This window comes from Puntigrus tetrazona, chromosome 20, assembly GCF_018831695.1.
Source record: "Puntigrus tetrazona isolate hp1 chromosome 20, ASM1883169v1, whole genome shotgun sequence".
Taxonomy (NCBI): Eukaryota; Metazoa; Chordata; class Actinopteri; order Cypriniformes; family Cyprinidae; genus Puntigrus; species Puntigrus tetrazona.
In genome coordinates, this window is record NC_056718.1 from 9,626,159 (window position 1) to 9,648,545 (window position 22,387).

At 37.6% G+C, this 22,387-nt stretch overlaps 1 protein-coding gene across 1 annotated transcript; it reads left to right on the forward strand.

Moving 5' to 3' along the window:
* Positions 1-366: 366 nt before the first annotated feature.
* Positions 367-21,671, forward strand: opn7a (opsin 7, group member a). Its single transcript, XM_043220110.1, has 6 exons — positions 367-1,712; positions 9,789-9,873; positions 14,373-14,535; positions 15,735-15,862; positions 16,226-16,560; positions 18,264-21,671. Exons 2-6 carry the CDS (start codon positions 9,789-9,791, stop codon positions 18,930-18,932), a joined length of 1,380 nt encoding a protein of 459 aa, XP_043076045.1. The 5' UTR covers positions 367-1,712; the 3' UTR covers positions 18,933-21,671.
* Positions 21,672-22,387: the final 716 nt, after the last annotated feature.

Below are 22,387 nucleotides of genomic sequence, written 5' to 3' on the forward strand. Positions count from 1 at the left end.
AAAGCAGAGCTTCGAAATCTTGCCAGAAATGCTTTTATTGTCTTTATAGTGCGTTTACTTTTACCGTCTATTCAGTAGGGGTGCTTTGGTCTGTGGCACAGTGCTTTTAATGTGAGAATGCAACTAGATTTGTCAGCAATGTTAAGTATTTTGTCCCGGAAACAAAAAAACAAAAATTAGCTGGAAAGCTCAACATGCTTCATTATTCCGTTGATGTTGCTGAAACATTAGTGAAAAGAATGTGATGAATTTCACAGCAATAGACATAACGGTATTTTCCAAAATATGCACTTTTTATCATGCTCTTTTAATACAAATGATCTAAAATGATCAGCTGCAACTGTAAGTTAACGGGTGCTTTCCTCTTTCCAGAATTTACATGCACACAAATATTATTAGGATCACAATTTAGTCATATTCTGTGCATGTAAGAATCATTAACCTAATGCCCATAACAACATTTTGGTGTCTAGTAATCTGAATACGACAGCTATGTATTAATCCGAATATTCGCTGGCTGTAAGGATTTTATATAATATTTTAGACTATTCACAGTAATTGGACATGTACTTATGTCCGCGTTAGATACAGATAATTCAAATACATAGTTTGAATTTCTCTCCTGTTTTTTATCGCACCAGAAATTCCAAATTCCGTCCCTGAAGGTGTTCATCGACTCTCTTTATTCGGGCCGCTGAAGGGAAAGGTCGCTGCCGCCGGCTGAACGTCGAAGCTTCCCGCCGCTGCGTGCCTTCACGCGCTTCGGATCGAAGGAGCGCGCGCTCACGTGCGCTTGGACGCGGACCTGCTCGCGCTCGCGTTCAGAAGCGCGGAAAGTTTACAGTGGCTCACGTTTTTGACCGATAATTGAAAGTCTTAATGTAGAGTTAAAACTGTAAAATACAGCGACACGTTCTTTTTAAGCCTTTTAAACTTAGAAACGGTGTGTAGGATTAAGAAGGGCGAAGCTCTGATTATCCCGAAGGCTTCGGGATGTTTTATTCATTAAATGCAAAACCGTTCCCTCTCTTTACCGTTCCCTTCCCCTATACATTTCCTTTCTATTGAGTTCCTTTCTTTCCTGTTCTCTCTTCCTCCCTTTTCATCTCAGTGTGCTTATTATTTTATTTATTTTTTACCTTTCATCTGTTTTCTTTATTATGCTCTTATTATTATTATTAGCTCGTTATGTTTGCTAATTCAAACGACTCATGCTTTTAGTTTTTTAAAGCAGTTTCCAATCTAATCTAATCATTTTGCACCTGTCCAGGAACGCCGAACCTGCTGCCCCGATGCAGGAGAATCCAAATGTAATGTTATTTGTGTGTAAAGGCACACAAGGCTGCTTTATGCTGACGCGCACTGTCTTCAAAGGTCGACGCGTTTCCAAACTCACCTTTGCGCGCACCGGGCGTTCAGCACAGCTGCTTTTTTATGAAAAAGTGAGTCGGGGTGGAGGGGTTGGGGGGTTCATTCACAACTAGCCGTGAACCGCTCGGGATCATCCGCACGTGCATTTGCGCACAGCCTCGCGCAAAATCTCTGATCGCCACCACCGGAAGGTCTCGTTTTTGGTCTCCCACGCGCATCCACTCGACTGCGCGTGCCACAGCGATGTGGGTCCGAACCGCGGGGCTTTGACGAACGATCACGGGTAAAGCGGATGAACCCCTTCGGCTTTCCGAGGAGAGGCGAGGCTGACGGCTGACACGGTAGGAGGCTGCGGTGGCGTTGGAGATGTTGGGTGAAAGAGGGCGATCGCGGGTTGTTTGAACCCACTTGGATTTTTATAAGTGATGACATTAAACGTCTCCTAACGAGCAGGTGCGTGCGGATAAATTTCGGGCAGATGAGTCAGGTGCGGGCGCGAGAGTTTAGCGCCGGAGAGACGCGCGCCTGCAACCTGAACGTCTTGCGGTTATGCGCTTTTCTGTTCAGTTTCGGTGTCTCGCGTCCTCGTGCATGTGCCCCGTTCACTTGTTGACTGTTTGTAATCCTGTCTAGAAAACTCGTGGTATTGCCCCTATGCTTTGGTTTTGGTTTTATTAGTGAATGAAAGATTTTGAAGGCTCTTGGGCTCATTGGCTAAGGGTTGCGCTTCTCTTCGCGCGATGTCGAGGAGGCTTGCAATACATGCTGGTTAAACATTTGTATCTCTGTGTTATTTTGAACTCTATTGTTCAGTCTTTAATTATTCATTTCCATGTTTGTCTGATACAAATGACTGGACTTTATACATCTGCAATTTATTCCTAAACTGTGTAAATTATTGGCGAACACATATAGCGCTGTTACGATCTACCCCGCTACTTGAGTGGTTCCTGAGACCAAATAAAACAGTTTACACGGCTTTATTGTGATGATCAAATGTGAATTATGGCTTCTCTCTGCTCGTTTCATTTAAATAGTAAACACGAACTTAGCTAAACTCCAACTACATACAGACAAAATGTAAAAAATTGTAAAAATGTAGAACGTTTTTTGTTCATAACTAGATGTATACGAAAACAAAACAAAAAAACATCAGCTAAACATGACAAAACCTCACTCTGAAGGCATCCTAATTTGTAAAAACCGAATAAAAACCGTGTGTGTGAGTGTGTTATTGTTAGTCATTTTGTCCCAATATGTCCCATCAATGTACATCTGGTAAAAAAGTTAATCATTATGAGCGTGCTGATTCAGATGAAACCAGTCGTTTAACATTCTTTAACAAAATCTCAGCTGTACTTCACATTTGTGCTTTGAAATGTTTAAAGTGTCCCTTAAAAATGAGCTTTCATGCGGTGTGTAGAACAGCTCTAAGAGCGCTCTGTGTATGAAAGCATTGTCTCTCAAAAGAAAGAGTCCGCTCTTAATCATTAAAACCAGTCTCATGTTGGAGTCAAAGCGAAACATTAGCATATTGCCCGCTCGTTTATCGATCTTTACTTGTTGGTCTGAATGAAAATGCGAATGAATTATTTTCCACTAGGTGCCGCTTTTAGAGAGCTACAAAGACTGATGGCACTGATCTCACAAACACTGTCGGTGCTTATATTACATGAGAAAATGAGACTAATCCAATCAAAGAAAGGGTTTGGAAAATTGAATCATTGAGAGAATCGTTTGGGAGTCGTTGAGCAAATAAGGTAAAGATAAACACGCATTATAAGACACTGAAGGTTTGACGTTGAATGCATGTCGACCTGTTGTTGGGGACTTCTGAAAACCAAAATATGAACCTTTCATTACCCACAGGGGCACTTTAAGGATGGTCGTCACAGGTGATTTCTCTCATTTCATGTTAGCCATCCCACTCCTTCCTGCTGCGGTCAAACTTTTTCTTAACCACTGAAACGGAGACAACAAACCGTGCTGTGATCATTTTTAGCTACTACGTTGTTTATATTAACATTTCAAATATTCCAGTACTCTGAGAAATACCTCAGTCGTTATTCGATGCATGCCGCCACCCACTTTTTGCGTTTGGTGCGTTTGGGTTTATTAATAACAGCCTCTTGCTCAGCCTGGAGCGTCTCGTGGCAGATTCAGCACCCATAGATGGAGACGTCCGGCAAGGATGCATGCAATTCTTTCTTTCCTCCTTCACCTGACTGCAGCCCCCTGTTTGCCATTAATATAGTAAACTGACATGCATTCTTATAGCGCTTTAAAAACTCGCCCTAAAGACGTATATTTTACGCTGACGCATTAATGAAAAAGCAGTAAACCAGAGCGTAAAAACAGTCACTTTAAGCAAATACAGATTGAAAACTGTCTGAAGGCAGTTGGTTTGATATAATCATGTTTCTAGACTTTTTTGCATCTGCTGATATTGTACTTAAACCAGGCTTTGATGCTCGATTGTGTTTGTGGTCTGAGAAGTGAAAATGACTGACATTCCTATCAGAAGAATTTGTAGCTCATCCTAAAACAAAGATCTTTAGTATTATTTGAAAACAAGGTCTCGCCTTAATGCATATAGAGAAAGAACAGAAACCTTCTCTTACATCCTGCATAAAACCAGTGTATGACTGAAGTCACATTATGCTTAGAAAGCGGGAGGATCAGTACAAATTAAACATTTAACTCAACTATTTATTACTGACTGCCTGTTTTTATTTTTCTACAAAAAAAAAATAAAAAATAGAATAATAAATAAAAAATTAAGTAATCGCTAAAAAATGGAATGGATATATTTATTTCTTTAGAAATATTCTGCATTAAAATGTTAATTATGCCAATTTGTTCCCATGACTACCCCTCAATAATTCACACTGATAATTATTATTCTTACAGTTATTATTATTAGATTCAGATATTCTGCCTGCCTAAAAACACCGAGCGAATAGCTGAGACTCAATCACACCTAACAAGGGGGTTGAGTCCACTTTATTTCCCAGGTAAAAGTCAATACAAAGACCTTTTTCATTTTACTCAATTCGGTTTGTCCAGTTTGATTTGGTGGGGTTTTTTTTAAATGTAAAATGTACAAAACATTCACCACTTTACTTTCATAGCCCCATCCTGTGGGAGACACTGCCTGACCATCATAATGTATTATAATATCTTTCTTAAAGCCTAATGTGGTAAGTGTGAGATCGTATGACCTCCACAAGACTTACTTATATTTACTGCTTGTTTTTCCTCAATAATAAACCCTGGGAATATAGCATGATAATGTCATGGTAAATTCAAAGACCCGAGGTAAAGATTTCTCATTTCATTAGCCGACTGAGTACTGCACAAAACACGCTTTCTTTGTGAAACCCACCTCAAATGCAGATTTTGATTCAGTGCCGGTGACTGATATAAGTGCATGTCCCATAGAGAGTGGGTTAAAATACATATAGACTGAGTTATGAATGCATATCTACAGACTCTTCCCTCAACAAGACAGCAACGCGGTCCCTCCTCTATTAAATCTTAAATAGCTGGACTGAAACTTCAGACTTCTCCCTTATGAATGGCACTTATGTATATTCATGTGTCCTTGTGTATGCAATCATTGGATGACTGTTTGTCTGACTGATGCTCATTTCTCAGCTTTCTTTTTACTGCGCTGATGGAGCGTAAGGTGAATTAGAGGCGTTTTCTGATTTATCGTTGTCTGTGTATGTTTGGATGACTGTGTAACCTCGTATTTAGTTTTACGAACAGTCACACATGCCATCATCTCAGCAGAGTCATCAGCATTGGCGGGTTACCGAGCTGATAATTCATTCGTTTGCATCAGCCTATAAAAACAACCTCAATTACGCCTATCTCTGAGCTGTTTTCTGATCTAATATGTTGAGAGCTTGGCAAGCTAGAGCTAGCGTTCACAGTTCTGCCTGTCTTTGCGTTCTGTTGTGAAATTATCAGGTAATACCATAACATACATCGTTCTCTGTATATCTTCTCCAGCAGGTTAATACAAATAGTTCACCCAAAAATGAAAATTTGGCATTGCGTCACTTTCTCGTCAATGGATACTATGCGGCGAATGGGTGCCGTCGGAATGAGAGTCCAAACTGTTAAAAACATGACGATACTCCACAAGCATTCCACACAACTCCGGTCCATCACTTAGCATTGTGTGAAGGAACATGCTGTGTGTTTGTAAAAAAGAAATCCGTCGTTAAGGCATTTTAACGTTCTGGCTAAAACATGAGTTCCTAATAATGCTTTTTCCTCCAAATGCTTGTTTTCTTATAAAAATGGTAAAAACGCAGCTTTTCGCTTCACAAGACATTACTTGATTGCTGGGGTGGTGTGTATTGCTTGTGGATTATAATGATGTTTTTATGAAACTCTGACGGCACCCATTCGCTGCATTAATAAGTGACGTAATGTTACATTTCTCCAAATCTGATCTCATGAAGAAACAAAATCATCTATATGTTGCGTGGCCTGAAGGCGAGTACATTTTTCATCAATTTTTGACTTTTCTCTGTTCCTGAATGACGGTCACTAACAGGTAATGGCTGTACATAGTAACTAATTAGACACTTTGCTGTACTTACTAATGTATATATAGTACATTGTAGTACTTATGTACAACCGGGTACAAACAGCATGCACGGGAAGTGTTGGTAATATGTAATATTTATGTAAAATGGTGCACTTTATTTTAGTCCTATTTCCACTTACTATGTACCATCTACCATTAATTACTCAATAAGTAACTTGGTCCATGTTTATACCCCCAACTTAAGCATAACTTGCATAACTGCATAACTTATTCTGTACATTAACTATACACCAGTATATGGAAATAGGACTGTAAAATAAAGTGAACCACACCGATATTGCACAGTAATTACCATTTTTTCAAACTTTGCAAGCACTGTTGTGGAGAGCAACTTATCGTTAACACACACTTGTTTGTAAGTACTACATATTTATTACATGTATACCAAGTACAAAGTTTGTAGAACGTCACTGTGCATGGACAACTGTTAAGTACAGCCATGTTTCTTATTTGATACCATATACATACACTGTATTATTCATTTGCGTGTAGAGAAAATATTTACCACGTATGTAGCAGGGAAGTACACTGTAAAATAAAGTGCTTCCAAAACGGCTTTCATAAACTCACGGATGGCCCCTGTATGTGTGTGTGTGTGTGTGTGGGTACTGTTCTGAAGTTGTGTTTTTAATAGGAAATTTAAGGTGCGTTCACATCGCAGACACCGAACACTCCAGGCCGTGGTATTTTTAAATAATCTTGTAGTAACAGGTGTGGCGTAAAGTCATATTGAGAGGAAAATCTAGTTGTGTTAATTTATTCACTCGGTTATTACATTTAGCAGAGAGTTTAAAGAAAAGCAAATCCCAACAAGCCTGTGGCAGTGAGAATATTTCATCTAAGTAATAACATTTCAAGACTTGATGAAGATGCGTGTGTAAGAGGAAGTGAAGTATAGAAGCGAGTGTTTAACAGGATGTTGTGATGACAACATGTAAGCTTTACGACCAATGGCGGCGCTCTTCCATCAAGTCTAAGTCAAGTGGAATTTGTTTGCTGTTATGTTCACTGAATATGGCTTTATGGTGTGAGATTCGGATTGTACTTGTATCTGTAAGACATTAATATTCGGCCATCAGTAAAACAGTACCTTTTTTTTTCCTCTTCCTGCAGAGTGTGTATAGATTCTTTAATGGCTCGTCTTAGAGAGGGACTGTCTGTTTGCTTATATATATATAAAACATTAAAGCTATTTTACTACAAAACAGGTTTGTGTAGACTGTAGTGCAGACCCGAGCTTATCGCTCTCTGGAGGCGTTTGAGTGTGCAGACTCAGCCTTTAGCTCCGCTGCTGATCTGTATGCTGCATGCGTGCGTTTGAGGGAGGTGGGTAAGGAAGTATGGAGGGAAAAAAAGAGGGAGAGAGATGCAATATTTTTACAGATGTGATTTAAAGAGCCTGGCAATTAGCCTAATGAATGTTAAATGCCTATATACAGTTTTTTTTTTTTTAAGAATTGTGCACAGCTGTTTCTCTCAGCAAAGCCGACAGAGAGTAAAGGAAATATGTGCATGTTCCTAATACAAATAGTAAAAATGTACTTCAGACATACAGAAAATGGGTTTACTGGGAAGGATGCCTAAATGTTTTCTGAAATGACTGAACATGCGATTTGAAGGATAAAGATTTTCACATAGACATTCATTGCATCTCTCTGTCTGTGGCTCTGCTCACAAACAGGTTAAAAAATGTCTGTAAATAACAATAGGCCTTAGTCAGGGTAACTGTTTATGTCAAAGGATAAAAAAATATACTATTTAACATTTTGTAATTCAGATTCTTTCTTGCAAAGAAAATGAGAATGTATTACTTTATAACATACCTGGTCTCACGGCAGGGCAAACGTACCTTGGTGCACTTTTTAGCGAGACGTAAATACGTAATATTACTAATATTATGAATATTACTACGGTTTTCAAAAGAAATGAACACTAGAGGCAGTAAAAAAAAGGAAAACATTTCCTTTTCACACAAATTTTCCTTTGTTTCAAATAATAAGGCATCATTTTTACAAGCATAAGGTCATTTATAACAAGAATTGCATACAATCTCAAATAAAAATGAAGATACAAATGCAGAATTGTGAGAAAATAAGTGAATTTTAAGGTTAAAAATATTTTTTTTATTCCATGGTAGGAACTGCTGTAGAACTACTGTATTTTTTTAGTAGACATAAAATACATAAAACAGTTTTTAAAGTTGTGCGTTTTGAAAATGATGCCCTGTTAAAAACCGCAGTCTGTCCTGCACAGCCTCATTTCATCCATATATAATTCAGCACGTCTAACCTGACAAAGGTCCGTTGTGTTTACATTTATGCTTTTTGGCGGATGCATTATCTACACTTTTTATCTACATTACCTCACTTCATGGATTCTCTGGGATCCCGACCTTGGCAGTGCTTACACTGTATTCTCTGATTGAGCTCTGGGCTGTTTGGTTGAACAAAAAAAAAGACCTTAGAGCCCTTAGAGTCATTTACATAAACACTGAAAGCTTTATATATTCATTTAAATAAAAGGCAGTTTTTAAAAGGTTAGCATTAATTTCGTATATACTGTTATTAAGGGAAACAGATATGCAAATTGTTTGACATTTAAATAAATACAAATGTTTTAATTTAGCTTTTTTTTTCCTTTTATGCACCCAGTCAAATCCATTAAATAATGACACTCAATATCCTGTAAATTACATCAGTAATAAGTCATGGGGACACAAATGGCACAATTTTTGGACTCATTCCCAAACACTTTAAAATGAAAGATATTCATTAAACCCATAACATGTCTTCAGAAACAAGCATATCGTTTGAGCTTTATTTTACACTATGTGAACTTGTATTTGAAGTTTTTCAGTACTTGCATTTTTGTTTTGTATATGTGAAGACATGAGTTTTTATTTTTAGGAAGTGTCTATTCACACTAAGTGCAATTAACCTCCTTGGTTGGAAGAGGCTATTTACACTAACTCCGCCCACCAACGTGTGATTGGTCTAATCAACATTACCATAGATGGTAAAAAGTGTGTTGTGCTTTTTTTGATAGCATTGACCCGGGTTTATATCTACCGTTTGGCAAACCTTTTCTCCCTTTTCAAATTTCAGATCACATATTTTCAAAAATGAAATAATAAAAATATTGAATATAAAGTAACAGGCAGGGTTAGGTTTGGTATTTGCAATAAGTAGCATGAACAGCAGAAAATCCTGCTATTTTAACATACCATAAATTGCAAAATGGTCTTGTAAAAAAATGTACCTCTGTGCACTTTTTGTGTGTCTTACTGCACTTTTCTCCGCAGTTTCAAAGAGAAATGTCCCCTGAGTGTCACTAAAACATGGATATGAACCTGGATATGTGCGATGCTAAGGTTTTTCAAATCTCCCAGAAGTCATAACATGATATTCTTCATGTAATGCTGATAACACTTAGTTAATCGAGACTCTGTCATTTTGTGTGAAAAGGAATAAAACGTGTCAGGGCTGTACTGCCTCTAGTGTTATTTCGTTTGGAAACTGCATTTATGTACTTATTGGTACGTATTTCGTGGCTTGATAAAAAGTGCAGCAAGGTACATTTATGCCATGAGGCCAGGTTTCTAAATCTATAACTATTTGCACTTCCTGTAAATAGCATCTGTTGCTAAGAAAATGTTTTTTTTTTTTCACTTAGTGTAAACAGCATCTAACTGCTTTTCACCAGAGCATCCACTGCTATTTGCACTTAGTCTAAATAACCTCTTTTGCTACTTACACTGCCTTATTTCTATTTTTCTATACTCTGTGTGTTATAGATGCGAGGACTGGACAACAGTACCTTCCAGTCCAACATCCCAGTGGCTGCTGACATCACAGTGGGCGTGGTCTACTCCCTTTTTGGTAAAAGCAACGTTGTTTTTTTTCTGCATTCTAGTAAACTTTGTTCAATGTATTTTCAGTTTGCTTCCATTTAATATGCATGCACGTCTAGCACTGAAAGCAAGTACCGAGGGTCCTCTGATCTTTCTATTAATACACAGGTGTACAGCTCTGCACTCTCTGTGTTTATATCTCTGATGCTTTTTGATGGTATATGCTTGTTACACACATACAGTTGATAGGAAGTGATACAGAGGTTGTGATTGCGAGCATTCACTAAGGTGCTGTTTTGTTTTCAATATTTGGCTGTGCATTACTGAATTACTGACGCGAATTTGCAGATCAGGCAATGATACAAACAAGCCTGTGAAATCGGGGCTGTTTGCGCAATCTGATCGCAAAGCAGCATACAAATAGCACTGATGTCACATACACAAATATACAGCATTTAAAAAAAGCATGTATTGTGTTTTGCCTTTGCACCAGTGATAGATTAATTTATCCATTAATTTAGCAAATTGCATCCTTAATTAAGTAATAAAATATATTACATCTCGTTAATCATACTGTTGATGCTGAATGCCTGAGGTCTGTGATACTGAATGTTACAGATACAGTCATGATCATTGCTTTTGTCTTAACAAATGCAGTACTGTATGCCGTCAGCCATAATTCATTTGCTGTTTACATGCATCTTTTTGATTAGTTTAAGTGCCGACGTTGCAGTTATGAGGGGCTGCACTCATGACCCTCGCTAAAACTCTCACGCACAGCGCACATTTATTGATCTAGCCAACTGTCTAAACTGAATTATACAACCAGAAGAGTTTCACAGCTGATTTTTCTTTTTGCCTATTTTTAAATGTGCTGAGGTTACGGCCACGATGCATCTGGACGTGTATAGAGAAACCGAAATATTCTAATTTCAAATCAACTTTCTGTTCATCAAAGAAAAAATATTAAGCAGAAAAACATTTTCATAATTATTAATAACAACCATTATTAATAAGTGAGCACCAAAAGTAATTTACACTAATAATCAACATATTAGATTGATTTTTAAAGACTGGAATAACGGACGAAATTTAGCTTTGCCAAATTTATATTTATGCATATTTATTAATTATTAGTAGTATTTTTAAACCTGCAGCTTATATAGCTTAACAAGATTATTTTAGTGTTTTTTAGTAATACTACCATACTGTTTACCGCGTCACACACACATAAACCACACTCACACACACACAAAGGATCAATTACAGCTGTCATGTTCACTTAGACATGCACACAGAGGCCCTTCTAAATAAACTAAAAAATAAGCTGAGCTGACTGTAAAGCTAGGAGATACAACAATTTTAAGAGCAAATTTGCACTTGCTGTTTTGACCTTGTGTATTTGCATATGTGCTCCACGTATTGTGCCGGCTCTGTGTGTGTGTGTATTATATGTGATTTTCCTCTGACATTCATTCTCCTTTCAACAAAGACCTCTGCAAACATTCTTTCTCTCTGATGAAAGCTTGAACTGAAAGTAACGCCTAGACCTGTGCACAAAGCTTGAACGCAAGTAGGCATTTTTCATCTTCAGATTGGTTTTTTGTGCGCTGTCCTCAGTTTGCTTTGATAGAAAATCAAAATACACTGTGGATCTCTGCAGTGTTCGTTAATTATTTATGTGAAACAAACTGTCTGTTTAGCCCTACAGAACATCTTGCAATCCTCCTCGGTCTTATTTATTTATTTTTTATTTACTATTACTGTTCCTTGCGTAGCATAGCGTGATTAAAATAATTAGACATGTGGTTGATGAAAGTGTTCACTTTCAGCATCATAATTACTGATGCGTTGGGTGCAGAAACAATGGAGGTGGATTGAGTGCCAGAACACTTGTGTGCTAAATGCTAATTGGCTTTTTCAATTCGACATACAGAGCAGTGACCTTCTCCTTTATTCTGCCTCTCTTCTGTCTTGCTCTCTTTTATTCACCATCGTTGCCTCTGTACCTTTCCTCTTGTCCGTCTTCCTCTTCCTTTCAGTGATAAGACTGTTGTTTATATCAGGCTGAGATTAGCACCTCGTTATATGGCTCGATGGACTATTTGATTCTGATTTGCACACCACTGAACCATCAAATATCTGTGTACAGTGGCTGCTGAACTGTATATTTTTCTGTTTTCTATTACACCATTGCTACTTCAGCGTGTCTTGCGTTACTGACCATAGAGTTTTTTCAAATGGCGACGGTACATTTCGTGAAATAATTAAATCAGGAATTGAAACATTAAACTTTTATAGAGCGCGAGTGATAGTTTGCCTTTTTTTATCGAACTGCCATTATCCATCTCTCAGCATTTTCTCATTTTTTAAAAAAGTTTGTCAGAATACATCAGTGGAATAACGTAAGAGACATTAGCTGTGTTTCCATCCGCCTGTTACACAGCACTGTTCATAAAATGCAGGGATCCACCGAGCGATGATATTTTTGAAGTAACAAAAAGTAATTCAAAAGATTTAATGACAGATGAATGACACTGCTGTACGAGCACCAAACACCGACTGTAAGCCTAAACTGGTTCTTCAAATCTGTTGTTCCAGGGTCGACAAAAATGTTGATCTAGGAACACGTCGAACTCAGCAAAATCAGGTTCTGCAACAGAACTCATGCATTATGCATTAAAGAACTCGTGTTACATGCACTAAAGCTGAAAGTCGGCATGAAACGGAGCTTGAGATTGTCCTTTGTTCCTTAGTGTGATGTACATCCCAGTGAAATGGGGATAAATGTGAAAAAATGTAGGGCGGGGCTTGATTTTTTTCCTACAGTAATTGATTGGATCGTTGAAAGATTGTTGGCGTTGTTAACAAAAAGGAGGCTGATTTGAGCACATCGATAGTTATGCCCCTTGCTCCATCGCTTGTAACCAGAAGAGAAGATGCGTCATCTTGAGGGGAAGGGGAGATTTATGTTTTTGATTAAAGATTATGAGGGCACGTGAATTAAAAAAAAAACCCAATGAAGTGCACGTTATATAACAAACACTAAAGTATTCCATTCAGAAATAAGACGTGTCCATTTTGATTTAATGCTGACTGAAATTTATCACTATACAGTATTAAAGCAAGGTCTGGGCCGACCTTGATGACCTCTTACACAACCTCTGAAGCTCAGGCACTATCAGTGTAAATCTGATGAGATTTCCTGATAGTATTTCAGCTTTATGATCTAAAGGGAGATTTTTCAGAAAATTCTTGTCACAGGTTTCTTAATATAACTAAATGCACGTTTATGATGTAATTCCTATTATAATTTCATAAATCATAAATGTTATCCGTTCTTAAGCTGACTTAATAATAATGAAATCTGACTGCAATATTCCTTTAAATTGTTGTTATGCAAGAAAACTGAGAGCTCTGTATGATCTATTCTGTGATGTAGGATTCTGTAGAAAAGGCTGAACATTTATACAAAACTTACCAGTATAATATCAATCCAAATATTGTTAAAAACTAAAAAAACAAAACAAAACAACATTTAAAACTGTTTAGTGCGCTGTTTCTGGAGATAACGTTGTCATACACCATGACATTTAATAATTGTCTTCAATTATTATTATGTCTACAATTATGTCTTCAATCACTCTTGTTTACTGTGGCTCGCTCAGCTTTACAAAACAGAATTTGCTTTCAATTGTTTCATGATGCTACTGTTTTATCTAGGATGGCCAAAAAGTCATGCAGTGTGTTTGCAGTGCTTAAGGCTAAAATAACTTATACCTAACCAATTTAGGAGAAAATGAAGATGTGAAGAGGACTCCTAAGTCACTGTAAGACCAAGCCACAAACTATCCTAAAACCACTGTTGCCGTATTGTCGTATTAAGGCTATCCCAACTCCTCCTCCATTTTTTGTTGTTGCATGTTTTACTATGAGCCATGATTATTCCACTCTGTTAATTAAAAGTTTATATTCACTCATTTGTTTACAAGAAGCATACAGGCTTACAATTAGGTGAACATATACATATGTATTATATTGTTTAATTGTTGACACTTATTGCAATATTTTAACGATCTAAACTTAAAGTCTATGGCGCACGCCAAGGGGGCACTGTCCAAATCCATTTTTGCTATTTTAACGACTGGAAAATGGTCTGTGCTCTAGGGCGCATTGGATGGATTGTCCCTATTTTCTTAATAAGTAATGGATGTTTTTTGGGTGTAACGTGCAATAAACCAATCAGAGATGCATCTCCCATTCCCTTTTAAGAGCGAGATGTTATTCTCAGTAAAGTCTTCTTGGAAGTATGACTCCATGGTGTTCATTGCTCTACCCTTTCTGCCTCATAATTTGACCAAAACCCATCTGCTATCTGCTACTGTTTCACATTTATCAAGAATTTACAAATGAACATGGGTCAGTTCCAGTATGTTGGTGGATGAAAAATGTACCTTGAGAAAGGATCTTGTGGAATGTATCACCCCACCATACCACATATTCATCTCACATTTTTTGGTTTTGCAGGTGTTTGTTCTCTCTGTGGAAACAGTATGCTGCTGTATGTGTCCTACAAGAAGAAGCACCTCTTAAAACCAGCCGAGTTCTTCATTGTTAACCTGGCCATCAGCGACCTGGGCATGACTCTCAGCCTCTACCCCCTCGCCGTCTCCTCAAGTCTCGCACACAGGTACCCCAAAGAAATCTAAACTAGGAAAAAGAGAGGAAAGAGTGAACGGTTATGGACTAGCATGCAGGCGCCCTGCAGAAGAGTTTCAAGACCCCTACATTTTTTATATTGGTTTATCTTTAGTCTGTAAAGGTAGATTTTTCTTCGCTGTCCCTTTCGTTCTCTTTCTATCCCTCCGTATCCTGTGCACATATACGTAGCTGTCATTTAGCTTCAGCTTATCACGTTTCAAAGACAAAATCGTTCATATAATCCAAACCAAAAAGGAACACACTCATTCAGTTCAATGCTCCATCAAGACGAAACCGGCCGGTAAACGCGAAGATAATAATGATTTGTGGACACATGGAAAAAATGTGGGAGGCAGGCTGAATCCAAGAGGCTCCTTTTGCACTGTGTCACAGATAGAGCACATGTCGCACATAAATCCAGACCACAGCCATCAAGGTTAAACTGTCCTTCACTTCAGACTGTGGTAAAGAATGACAATTGCAGTCATTAGTTTATGTGACTTCATGCTACATCTGAAATGTACCGTAAGTCAGTGGTGTACCCAAGACTTTGTCCCTTATTTATGTCTTTCTCTTTTTGTCTGAGTGATGGATTGTACATCAGGAAAGAGCCACAAACCAACCCAAGGCACATTTGAATCCTTTGCAAGGGGGAATGTCTATTTAGGGAGGCCTTTGAAACGCTTGATCACATATTTGTAGGTTTTGTTCGATCAACACACTGGAAAAAATGCAAATGATCATTTAATTGTGCATACGCTGTTGCTACATTTATCTGTTGTGGTTGACATCAGGAGATGTGTGTCCAATTAAACAATTTAGCTTTCCTATTTAATCTATGCCATTTGCATTACTTCCTTTTTAATACATTTTAATCCTTGTTATATGATGTTATTTTTTTTTTTTTTTTTATTTATTTATGTTTTTTTATTTCTTGTTTTTCTTTCACCTTAACATAGTTATTTAAAGCGATTTGAATGATCAAATGTGCTACGTATTTAAACATGCTTTGATTTTTTAATATAGTGTAGTGGCGCGAATGGAGAATGCTGTTTTTAAGTACATTTGAAAGGGAAAAGCGATGATTTGGCTGACATGAATGCATATTAAGAAGGACTACTTTGCAAAGAACTACTAAAGATCCTTTTGGTCTTGCTTTTTCTTACTGAGTGCTGTTTCTGTCTGCAGATGGCTTTATGGAAGGACAGTGTGTGTGATCTATGCCTTCTGTGGTGTTTTGTTCGGAATCTGCTCTCTGACCACTCTCACTATACTCAGCACTGTTTGCTGCCTCAAAGTCTGCTACCCACTTCATGGTAACCTACTTAAATTTTTTTATTATGTTAAGTACTCTCCACAAGTGAAAAAGTGACTGAATTGCTATTGTTTTGACTCTTATAAACAGTTACTTGTTATGTACCTTTCTGAATTAATGCTCTGATAGAATGAACGAACAGTGACTCACTTACAAGTTACTTTTCCTTAAATGGAATTACTGTTTTATTTTATACTACATTATTTTACACTAATACGATGATTGGTTGGGTTGAGAGAATAACTCAATGACTTTCTCAGACACTTGTTTTGTCGCTGCGTGAATTAGAATGAACGATTAATTGCCTCGCTTTTACAGGTAACATGTCTTGAAATGAGATTACATTATATGTGTTTATCTGTAGGTAACAGGTTCACTTATGAGCACGGTCGTGTGTTAATAGCATGTGCATGGGCCTACGCGCTGGTGTTCGCATGCTCTCCCCTCGCCCACTGGGGTCAGTATGGTCCTGAACCCTACGGCACAGCCTGCTGTATCGACTGGGCCTGGTCCAATCACAACTCAGTCGCCCGCTCCTACACCTCTGTGCTCTTCATTGCCTGCTACATTGTGCCATGTGGCATCATCATTGTCTCCTACACACGCATACTGCTGACGGTCCGAGAGTCCCGCAGGGCAGTGGAGCAGCACATCTCAGCGCAGACGCGCATGGGCAACATCCAGGCCATCATCGTGAAGGTGTGTTTTTTTATTATTATTATTATGCAAGGGAAGAATGCGAAGCGTTTATACGTGCGAATGCAGAATCCCTTGAACCAAACATATAAGTAAAACGCATAGGCTAAGCAAAGAATGCAACTTGACTCTACATACATTTAGGTAACCCTGTAATTAGGTACCTTACTGCATGTTTCGCCACAGTTTTAATGTCTAGAGAGTGACGCTAAAACACACATTTGTTTCATAGGTGACTGTGCCATGTTTTTATTACATTCGCACTGGTACGTATTGCAGAGTTTTTATTATGCCACTTGAGGCATGCTTTGCATCAGTTCAGAAAAAAAGATAACAAGTGGGTGTCGCTAAAGATTAATGCTCTTTCATGTTGGAAATATCCTCTACCAAACCCAGGGTTACAATAGGGTTACAGATGCAAAAGTAATGTAAAAACATATTCGCTGATGCGGTCATGCAGTTTTTGTGGATTGGAGTTGTGTTGTTGAACTGTAGTTTCATTGCAGAAATATATGTAGAGGCACGTATTTCCAAGGAGCCTAGGTTGAAAGAACATGACAACATTTAATCTGCCAAATATCAAGATTTGTTATCTTTAAAAAATCATCATTATTTAGAAGTAATATGCTATTTTCTGTCTTGTTTTTTATCCCTGCGCAAGTAAACACCTAGTGCTACGGCTGACTAATGATTGTGTATGTTTGACAGCGTACAGTCTGTATAAATTTCGGGTTGAGTATCGGTTGGGTTTTTTCCGATAACGCTGACAAATCAATACTTTTTAAACATTTCCGGTGGCTACACAGTGCCTAAACTGATGCATTGGCCTTTAGTACTATAAACACATGAACACATGAAACACATGTTTCGTTCATACTGAATCCACCTATTCAGTCAGTCACAGAGGTAGGGGAACTCCACTTCTTTTTATAGTCAGTCGCTGTAACTGAGTAAAGAGATAAACAATTTGAATGATAAAACGAAGACAATAAACATTCGACTGCTACAATGCATAGTTTATCTGTGTTATTCAAGCCATCTATCTATGTATTCTTTTCACATAGATATGGAACATATTTTATGCCTTGTTCTGTGACAAAAAGCATCACACCACAAAAGGAAGCATTTGACTGGTGTTGTATAATTTAATAATAAGCCATATGTCTATCTGATGAAGGTTCCTGTGTGATTTGTTCAGGCACTATACCGAAAATAGCAACTAAGCAACGCTCAACTACATTTAATTTTTAATGCATTTTCCTGTCACACATTACTGTCACAATATTACTAAAATCACAAAATATGGAATCTTGAGACTCAGACATTTCCAACAATATGTGTCAACGTTTAGAAAAAAGTTTGAATTATAAAATACTGTAGTGAATTTTGTATAATGTAGTACACTATTGTAACAACATGTAGCATATAAAAGTAATGCAAAAGCTTGACAAAAGATTCAAGTCTGTGCTCTCTTTTATGATTAATTTAAAAAAAGTATGAATTTCATGGAATAAAACCCAATCTTTTGAACAGTAACGTATATATATATAACCCAATATTAATAATTTGTTTTGAGAGAGTGTTGGAAGAGCTGCCAACATGAGCCCAACATACATAATCCATAATGTTAGAACTGATATACCATGAAGATCCTCACGAGGTACCACATGAAGCCTCTATCATGCTCTTTCTGTGTCTTTCTCCAGCTGAGTGTGGCGGTGTGTATAGGATTCTTCACCGCATGGAGTCCATATGCGCTAGTGTCTATGTGGGCGGCGTTTGGCCATTTTGAGGACATCCCGCCCCTGGCCTTCGCCATCCCCGCGGTTTTTGCCAAATCCTCCACCCTTTATAACCCTCTCATCTACCTCTTGCTCAAACCCAACTTCCGCCACCTCCTCTGCAAGGACATGCGCTCCCTACGAGGGGTTTGCATGCACTACTGCCTGTGCCAGTGTTTTCCGCACTGGAGCTACCGCCCATCGCTAGCCCTCAATCTGCGGCCCCTGCGGCGGCGAGGCCAGTCCATCTCCGAATCAATGGGGGGGCCAGTAGGTCTGTTTCACTGCCCTTGCGAGAGGTGCAACGACCCGTTTGAGCAGTTTAAGCACTACCCACGCCGCTGCCCCGTCAACGTGAACACTGTGCAGCTGTCTCTGCAGGACAGCACCGAACCCGAATTGGAGCCGGAGCTGAAACGAGAACCTAGAGAGATAAAAGAACGCAAACCAAAGAGCCAATCAATGGAGTGTAAGAAATCCGTACGGGTGATTGTGAGGGGGCGGAAATGTTCCGAGATCGACAGTCTGGAGATCACTTTGGAAACGGTGCCTGCTCACGGCAAAGCTGCCAAAACGGCAAACTGTAACACCTGAGCCTATGCATGGGTGCGTGTGTGTATTCACCTGTCTGGAAATCGACTTTCACGTATGCCTCAATTAAGACCCTGACAACAAATGACTTTCTGAACAAAGTATTGTGTGTGTTGGTTTGTCTGTAATGGAGTGCAATGACTATTTTTTAAAAGTCTTTTTTTTGAAAGAAATAGTTTCTTATGAACAACTGAAACAATGTTAGCGTTTTTAACTCATCGAAATTTTAAATGAAGTCACGTCTTAGCTACCAGCCGAGGGACTGAACACATATGCATTCTTGAAGTCGCTTTGGTAAACATGAAGAGTATGTTTTTACAGTACAGCTGTTGTAAAAACCTCCTTTCAAAGCACTTTTTACACGTTCTAAACCCCAGGTAAATGGAATCCTGTGTTGTTTCATAATGCTTATAATTACCTGATGATGATAATTAATCCTGGGTATTCATATGCTGTCACCATTTATTACTAAACCCCAGGTTAATGTTCTTATTTGCATATTTGCAATTTCAGCGTCATTGATTTAATGAACATAGCACTCAACCTGTTTACATTACACCTTTCGCATTGTGCTTTATATTATATAATGCAGACTGTACGATTAGGTTTTTCCTGAATGGACTCTCTTCCTCGCGAGTTTTCTATTCATATTATGACGATAGGCGCAAATGACAGAAACAGTGGGTTTGGCGTCAGGTCCTGGAGAGTCATTAATCACTCACCCCCATATCGTTCCAAACCCGTAGGGCCTTCGTTCATCTTCACAACACAAACTAAGATATATTGATGAAATCCGAGAGCTTTCTGACCATGCATAAAAACCAATGCAACTGACACATTGAGAAGCCAGAAAGGTAGTAAGAACAAAATTAAAATCAACCTGGTCTCATAAAAATATGTACATCTGTGCACTTTTCGTGCAACATAGTTTTTACACCGGTTCAATATGTGAACCCTGGTACATTTTTTAATGATAATATATATACGTATTCAGAATTAAAATATCCGTGGACTGTTGCTAAAAGTTAATGCTCTATCATGTTAGAAATATGCCCTACACCAAATCCAACCTTAGTCTTAACAAATGCAAAACACATTTGTTAATGCAACAGATTTGAATTGTTTAGTTAAACGGTAGTTACGCAGGATTCAAACCAGAGCTCCTTGCCTATTAAACACGTGTATGTACTCCTTGAGCTACCAAATATACCTACTCTCTATGAAAACCCATAGATATGTCTCATGTAACGTTCAAAAGCATCAGTTTTCCAAAATCCCAGCATATTAGTATTGTCACAACATGATATTCTTCAAGTAAAGAATTTTGTGCAAAAATTACGCTTTATTAATTGAAACTTTGTCAATTTGTGTGAAAAGGAATAAAAGGTGTTAGAGTTTTACTGCCTCTAATGTTCGTTTCTTTTGGAACCTGTAGTGATATGTACTTGTACATATTTTGCGTCTCGCTAAAAACGTGCACTCAGGTTTTTTTTTTTATGCCATGAGACCAGGTAGATTAAAATTTGAATTTGAATGAAGCTTTGAGAATACTTGCAGAAAGAAAACAAAAATAACAATTTTTCACAACAAAACCCAGTCATGTTTCAAGGGGGTCCCCAGGTAAAAATGCATTCTGGAGGTGAAACACGTGGTTTTCTTCCAGCTTCCACTGGTTAAATCTTAATTTTAGGGGCTAAATATCACATTATTAGGGTCGCTTAATCTCAAGAAAACATGAAAAACATCCTTGGCAGACTTCTCAACACTGATGCTGGCTCATGCTGAAAGATATGAAATGTTGAATAAAGACTTTTTTCGGAGTTTTCTTTGTTCACAAAAAGTATTCTCGCAGCTTCATAAAATTACAGTTGAACCATTGATGTCACATGGACGAATTTAAGAATGTTCTTACTACATTTCTGGGTTTTGAACCGGGTAGTTGCTTTGCTCTCTATGCGGGATCACAACGCTCTCAAACCTATTTAAAAATATCTTTGTGTTCGGAAGATGAACGAAGGTCTTATGGGTTTGGGACGGCATGATTTTTGGATGAACGATCCCTTTAACTGCGACAGAATCAAGTGTACAGGATTGTGCGATAACAAAAAGGCAGGATACGACAATGCTATTTTCAAAAATCGTTCAGGTGAATGCATCTCTGGAGACAGGAAAGCTAACATTGGATTTAGACGTATAGCTTGATGCCTAAATATGTATGTTTTCTCTGATCATTCAAGATATATGGTGCCAACAGTGTGGGGTTAACATAACAAAAGCATCAGAGCAGGGTTTTACAATACCAGGTAAAAGGAAGTGTTAACCATTCTACTTAAGGATAAGTGTGAAACATTACTCTACCTGGGGGTATAATGATGTTAACCTAGGGTTGAAAGGCCCTATATGAGTGACTAACTGATATGCTTACAATTTTGACTATATTAACTTTAATTAAAATGAAAAAAGATGTTATTGGCATTAGATGGATGTTTTGTGGGTCACACTCAAGAATCTGTTTCAGAGCTATAGATTCAAATAGTTGAATGAGACTGTATGTATTATTGAAATATTTAATTTTTGTTTCTGACCCACATAAGAAATTTTGGAAAGCCTTTAAAATAACACTGATCTGAGATAAATATAAAATAAAACTAAAAAAAAGCAAAATACAGTTTAATGGATGGTATAAAATATTTATGACAGGCAAAATCTTTGTTGTGTGTATCTTATGTGATTGCTACAAGATTCTGGGTGTTTGGGATGTGACATATCGTAAAAAAAATTAAATTAAATATGAATTATATATATATATATATATATATATATATATATATATATATATATATATATATATATATATATATATATATTCATGCTACTTGTGCGTGTTGGATCACTTAAATGATCATACAGGGAATTGGTTTAAATTTTAATTTAGATTTATTAATTCACCGTTGTACATATTTATAATCTCTCTGTTATAGTCTTTGTACAAATTGTATTGTACTGCCAGCTTCATTCAGTGGCCAAGGAAGAGCTCATTTATTTAACATGGGCTCTTAATGTAAGATGTGCCATACACTTTTTTTCTTTATTCAAATATGTTTTTGCTTATTGCTATTTATTTACATTTCTTGCATTTGTTTATCTGTAAATTGCATTTTTATTTTTTTAAATCACATATCTGGGGAAAGTAATATCGGTGTAAAATATAATTAATGCTCATACTTTAATTGCTTAAGTATTTAATTACTTAAGTTAAACCCTTTAATTGTGGCTAGCGTCTGAGTGATATTTATTGCATGATTGAAGGAGTTCTCCGTGTTCTTGGTGCTGCTAATGAAAAGTTTAAACTTGGCTCTTTTTTTTACTACACCTGCAAAAACTAAATCTAAAGTTGTTTTTCTAAAGCTAAACTGAAAGTAAAATAAAATGGAGAAGAAATTGATATATAATGCATT

What these genes read in the sequence shown, in the direction of transcription:
- opn7a (XM_043220110.1), top strand. Translation starts at nt 9,789, where the DNA reads ATGCGAGGACTGGACAACAGTACCTTCCAGTCCAACATCCCAGTGGCT. An exon ending in CGTGGTCTACTCCCTTTTTG is followed by an intron (nt 9,874 to 14,372) that starts GTAAAAGCAACG and finishes TTGGTTTTGCAG; the next exon opens with GTGTTTGTTCTCTCTGTGGA. An exon ending in TCCTCAAGTCTCGCACACAG is followed by an intron (nt 14,536 to 15,734) that starts GTACCCCAAAGA and finishes TTCTGTCTGCAG; the next exon opens with ATGGCTTTATGGAAGGACAG.